The 6,389-nt window shown below is 50.3% G+C and overlaps 1 protein-coding gene across 1 annotated transcript; it reads right to left on the bottom strand.

The window, feature by feature from the left end:
• Positions 1 to 4,910: 4,910 nt before the first annotated feature.
• On the bottom strand, positions 4,911 to 5,764 carry LOC127302735 (uncharacterized). The gene has a single exon (XM_051333273.2). The coding sequence runs from the start codon at positions 5,620 to 5,622 to the stop codon at positions 5,113 to 5,115; it is 510 nt and encodes a 169-aa protein (XP_051189233.1). The 5' UTR covers positions 5,623 to 5,764; the 3' UTR covers positions 4,911 to 5,112.
• Positions 5,765 to 6,389: the final 625 nt, after the last annotated feature.

Genomic DNA, 6,389 nt, shown 5'->3' with positions numbered 1-6,389 from the left:
CACATATGTAACTCCATTTTCAGTTTTCTGCATTATCCTTAATTTGATCATATGATGGTTCCTATGTATAGCTTGCAGGTCGTTGTAGAAAGCATGGACAGAGATGAAATTCAAGAAAATTTCATGGAGGAACTCATAGCAAACGGTACTCTGGATGATCACGACGACGACGTTATTCCAGATGATGGCGGTGACGATGTCACCGCAACTTATTTGAATGACTCCGGTGAGGGAGCGGAGGATATTGAGGAAGAAGATCCTAGTGGCGCCGGTGAGGAACAAGATCATCATAATGGCTCCCGAACTGTAGTTATCACCGAGGTATATAAATTAATTAAGCCGCTGTTGATCGACTAGATGCATTAACTAATGAAATTGTACTGACTATGAACTATTTCTTTTTTAGCCCTCCGGATCGAGCACTTCTTCTGTAAAGTCGAGGAAGCGAGGCCCGGCCAAAAAGTTGGATGACGGTGTTAGGCACGACATCACCCACATCGAGAAGGATGGTAAACCGATTGCTCCAGAGAAAGGTGCAAAGTCATTTATAGCTCAATGCGGAGTGCTTGTTAGGGACCACGTCCCGGTCACCGTTCGAGAATGGCACAAGCCGAAGGGACTAGTGCTGTCTGCAGAGGAAGAAGCTCAAGGTCTTTATATCGATGATGTAGCCAAAAACAGCATTATGAACAAGCTCATGTCACATTTCAACATAGTACCCGAAGAGGGGGGTGACGCTGAAAAGGCCAAGATGGAGCAGGCCCTCCGTGAGTTTGGCAAGAAGAAGATGGCCGAACTATTCAAGAGCCACAAGAAAAGATTGCGCCGCCTTATCAAGTTAAAGAAGACTCCGGACAGTGAGAAGGTAAAAAATCAGCAGGACGAATTCGTGAAGTACGACACGGAGTCGGAAGAATTTAAGAGAAGGTCGGAAATAAATAAGGCAAATGTTGCGTTGAAGCTATATCACCAAATTAAGGTCCAGGTGGATACGGGGCTAACCGTCCTAAGTGGCAGGCAGGTGAGGCGGAACTGACGATAAAGGGATCAGATTAGGGACACACGGTTGGATCGAACGGTGCAAGGAGTGGTTCTACGGGATTGGGGGAACGTTGGATCCGAGAAACAGGGAAGTGCATCTATAAGAAAGCTCATCTGAAGGTTCCCATTGATGCCCTGGAAAAAGCACATAGGGACGTGGAGGCGGGGTTGTTCCAGCCCGAAAGAGAGAACGATGAGCTGACACGCGCCCTTGGGAACAAAGAACACGGTGGACGAACACGAGGCACGGCGAGGCTCCGTTCCGTGGAAGTATGGCTTTCTGCGGAAAGGAAGAGATTTCTGATAAAAGCCATGAGAGGAGGAAGGCAAGGGAAAGCAGACCTTTGGCTAACTTAGAGGAGGGTATGAGCACCATGCAAGCCCAATTAACCATGGTAACCCAAGTACTTACATCTCGGATGGCTCGGGGGCGAGCTGTAGATTACGCACTGCTCAATGCCCTCGCCCCGCTGCAATCTCAACCACACCGGAAAAGCAGCGTGGCTTCCTCTCGGCGGGTGGATAATGATGATGATGATGACCAGGTGGTCGAGCCTCCTCGCTACCCCCGTGGATGATCTCACTGAGAGCCGTCCTTGTGAGCTGCATGTTAAAGTTTTCAACCTATCCTTCAAGGCGGCGGTCGGCATCCTCTTACCTACAAGGTCTTACCATTGCCGTCCGGTCCAAGACGACTTTGCTGTTGTGATGGTGGATTAAGTGTTGAGAGAGTATGAGGGGTTGGTGCTTGAGCACCCTGCAGGTGAAGATGGGGAAATCAAAGAACTGGGAGAAGCCCGTAGAACCACCGTGCAATGGCGGAAGGAGAACATTGTGTTTCCAGGTGAGAAGCCAACAAGCGAGGCCACCTCCGCCTCCTCCGCCACTGTGCGGTCTCCTCCGCGTGATGATTCTCCTCTGCGCGATGATGATTCCCCTATCCATGACCGGTCTCCTCCGCGTGAAAATACTCCGCCGCCTACTCCTCCTCTTAATTTGACTCCGCCGCTTCCACCTAAGCAAAATAGGAAGCGTTCCGCGTAACATCCTACAGCTACTAAGTGATCATAACCTCCGATGAGGGCACGAGACTCGAGTTGTTACCACATGAGCAGGCGAAGAGCAAAAGGCGTTTCTTGCGCCGAAGAAGATGTTTATTCCACCGCAGACAGTGAAGCACTTTGCCGAGACGAGAATGAAGAGACCTGAGCTGAGAGCTGATTATGACCGCTCTCTTGGACAGTCCTCTAGAGTGAGCAAAGAAGCAAAAAAAGTCGCCCAGCTTGGACAGCAGGACATTCAGGCCGCACCCCACTTCATCGTGGAGCCATATCATGATCCAGAGACGGCATCGATGATCGAACGGGCGGCTAGAGCTCAGGGAGCATCAGTTGAGTACGAAGATTACTATCCAACGGCTCAAGTGGTAAACAAGTATAGATACGGATCTGATCTCGTCAAACCTGGCGAGCTCGCGCGTCTAGGGACTCAGATGCGAAGGTTGCAATAATGGTACCTGAAAGCCTGTCGAAGAGGTGATGCCTACCTCACGGTGTATCTTAGAGATGAGCATTACTTCCGGGGGGAAGACGAGATAAACCTTGAGTTAGAAGAACTGTTTCAGTTATTCAATCAAGACGCCCTCGACAAAGCTGTCATCAGTTGCTACTGCCTGTAAGTGATTTATTTGTGTAATTAAGTTTGTAGCTCATTCATTTGCACTAACAATTATCCTCATTATATTCTTTGTGTACGCTATACATTTAATTATGCAGAATGAAGAAGCTGGAATACAAAAGAGGCAAGCTCCTACCGTTGGGGTTCATAGACCCAAACACAGTTCATGAAGTTACGGTTCGACGGTAACCCAAGGACACAGAGGACAACATCGTAATGTTTTTAGAGAAGCAAGCAGACAAAGAGGATATATTCTTTCCCTACAACTTCAAGTGAGTGTTATATATAACATACATTATGCTTGTGCACCTTCCACTTTATTCTCGTAATCATTGAGCTATGCTTGTGCAGTTTCCACTTTATTCTCCTAATCATTGATCTTCACCTTGGAGTCGTAAACGTCATGGACTCGAAACGTAAAGAATATGCGGAATGGGCGGACATGGCTGCCATCCTCCAGAGGTAGTTTCAATCAATTTCGTATTGGCATCTTCATCTGCTCTAATTCGAAGATATCATCAACTAATCAATTACTCATTTACTCATTATTTTTTGCCGGGCAGGGCTTGGAAACGGTTCATCAATACTGTTCCGGGTGAATGGAAACCGGAGCTTACATTTAGAGATTACCCTGTAAGTAGTACTATATATATAGCTATGTCCGTGAAACTTTATATATGATATTTACTTTCAATACGATGCTTGATTATTAGTTTGATCGAACTATTTTTTCGTAAAGTGTATGAGGCAGGAACAAGGGAATAACTTATGTGGATACTACGTCTGCACCTTCACGCGTGACATGTCCTGTCCCAAGGGTGGGGATGCCCAAATACACCACACTCGTGTACGATAACAAATTTTCACAATTAATCTTAATTAGTACCATCTATTGTATTGAGTTCCATTCATATATTGATCTCCTTTTTTAAATATAGATGACACGCCTGCGGGACACTCTCATAACAGCGGATCAAATAAAAGCAATTCAAGAGGAAATCGCGGGATTCTTTATTACCGAGGTCCTTACCCCAGGTGGAGAGCACTATCGGAAGATCGTGACGACGGAGGATATTCGTTCAGGAGATGTTGTATTGTAAATATGCATGCATTACGTGTACTGTGTTGACTATGTCGTGTATCTTTGTGACGATGTCTATATATATTCATGACGATTTTTTGTGGTTTCTTGAATGATATATATATGCATTCTTTGAAACTCTGCCGCGGCGGAGAAACGCCTGTTCTCTGCGCGGCAGCGCTTCTGCAGCCTAAATCTGTGCCGCGGCAGAGAAATAGCAGTTCTCTGCCGCGGCAGAGAAACATAGGCCCGGTTCGTACCACGAACCGGGACCAAAGCCCTTCCACCGCGAGCTCCCTGGCCGCACCACGTGTCGAGGCCTTTAGGCCCGGTTTATCTTTGAACCGGGACTAAAGGGTACCCCCTTTAGTCCCGCCTAGTTGGTCCCGGTTCGGGAACCGGGTCTAAAGGCCCAAATGGACCGGGCCTATTGCCCCGTTTTCCACTAGTGACATGAAGGTGGAGAGCAACAACAAGCACCACTATGACCTCAAACGACGACCAGTGGCCAACCCAAACCCTTGCCTAGGGTTTGGTCAATGCAAAGGTTAAATATCACATGTTTAGTGCGTAAATAAGATTTATTTCACCCGCTTATGGCTTAAATTAATGAATAGCTACTTCAAAGTTTCAATCAAAATGGGGGTGAAAAACTGGACCTCACGAAGCATATCCGCGTAGCTACACGAACAGACCAAATCAAACGGCGATGCTCTTACATCTTTGTACCAGCTAGATACTACTACTTCATAAAAGATAATCTTCAGAACATAAATGGAGTTTATTTCCGTGAGAGAACATGACTCCGACAAGATCGTCGCCGTGTGGTCGCAAGCAAACTGCACGTACGCGCTACGTACTCCTATATTCTTGGGTTCTCCAACTCCACATCAATCAGGATCGATCAACATCCATCTCATCAAATTAAAGGCCGAGCATGCATTGATGATCGCGCGCGCTGCTACGAGCTCGATCAGATGCCATGCGTGCACGCGCTTTCCAAGAAAAACACTAGGGAGGGGAGAGGAGGATTCGTTGCCGGAATTCAAATCGCGTAGGAGGGAATTAACGGCGAAACCTTTCGGGATCTCAAAACGGAAGCCGGCGCAGAAGAGATTCAAATTTCAAAATTCAAAGGCGCTAACTACCTTTTTTTTCCGCCTTCCTGTACAAGCTGCGTTTTGTCGTCTTCCGTTTCTTCCCCGAAAAGATCGGCCGCTAGCTAGCGAAAGTGGAGCCGGGACTCGCAGAACCGACCCCACGAGCGCGGCGTAATTACACAAAAGCCCTTCTACGCGGCTGGGTTTGCCTCCCTAGTAGTCTCCGCCGTACCTCGTCGGCTCCACCGACGACCCCGACGGCGACGAGGACCCGAACCCGTCCTGGCGGTGGAGAGACCTCTTGCGCTTCTTCGTCTTTGAGACGGAGGTGGCGGACGCGGAGGTCACCGTCACGGGGCTCGTGGCGGCGTAGAGGTCTGAGAGCCGCCGGTACCGCTTCCTCGGCCGCCTGTCCAGCTCCGTCGACGCGGCCGGCTTCTCGGCGACCCTCTCCTCCTCCTTCGCCGCCTCCTCTTCCACGGTGAGGTCGTCGCAGTCGCAGCCCGGTGTCGCGGACCGCGGGGAGGGGGACTGCGTCGCGGCCGACGAAGACAACGCCGCCTTCTCCTCCTCGTCGTCGTGGACCCCTTTGGCGGAGACGCTGACGCTGAGCTGCAGGAGCAGGTCGGCGGCGGCCAGCTCGGCCGCGGAGAAGAGGCCGGCGAGCCAGAGCTCCAGGTCCTCCAGCTCCAGCCCCCGCCGGCCGACGGCGAGCGACGACATGCCTGGATGGCTGGCGCAGCGACGAGAGAACCGAGAACCGGCCGGGCCGATCGGTTGCTTGGCGAGAGGAGGGCTCGGGAAGTGGAGATTTTTTTGGGTGGTGGTGGTGGGCGCGGGGAGGAGAAGGAGATGGAACGGCCGGGGGCCCTGAACGGAGGCGTGGGGTGCACGCCCGGCGGCTTTATAGCGAGCGAGCGAGCGGGGCGGGAGGGAACCGGGTCGGTTTGTGTCGGGCCAAGCGCAAATGGGAGGAGACGTTGCAGGCGTGGGGCCGGCCAGGGACGCTGGCGGGTGGGGTCCCAGGTCTGGGTTGTGGTGGTGGACCGACGAACGGACCAGGTCGCTCGCGTGTCACGTGAACGGAACGTTGGTGTGGGCTGGCTGGACAAAGGAAACTGTACAAATCCACGTACGTGAACATGGATACCAGAACTCCAAACACACCAACAACTAGTCTCTCCAATGGTGAGGTTAATTTGATGGATGCGGCTAGTTCCCAATCCATATAGAATTAGCTTAATTCTCGGACACCAATTCCATGTGTAATTTACGTTATATTGTCGATTAAGAACTAACGTTATTCTCGGTTCACCTACAATGATAGAACTAGCAAAAGTGTATTTTCATTCGCAAAAAACTTGATCAAATTTACACGGAGGCTCTGCTCTGCTCTTCCACCGGTAGATCGACTTGCCAATCGGTTTTTGGCCCGTGCATGCGTGTGGGGAGGCTCCGATCCACCCAGGGACCGGATTACCGTAGCCTGT

Source organism: Lolium perenne, chromosome 5 (genome assembly GCF_019359855.2).
Source record: "Lolium perenne isolate Kyuss_39 chromosome 5, Kyuss_2.0, whole genome shotgun sequence".
NCBI lineage: Eukaryota > Viridiplantae > Streptophyta > Magnoliopsida > Poales > Poaceae > Lolium > Lolium perenne.
The sequence above is the reverse complement of the archived record's forward strand: the minus strand, read 5'-3'. Positions and strand labels throughout refer to the sequence as shown.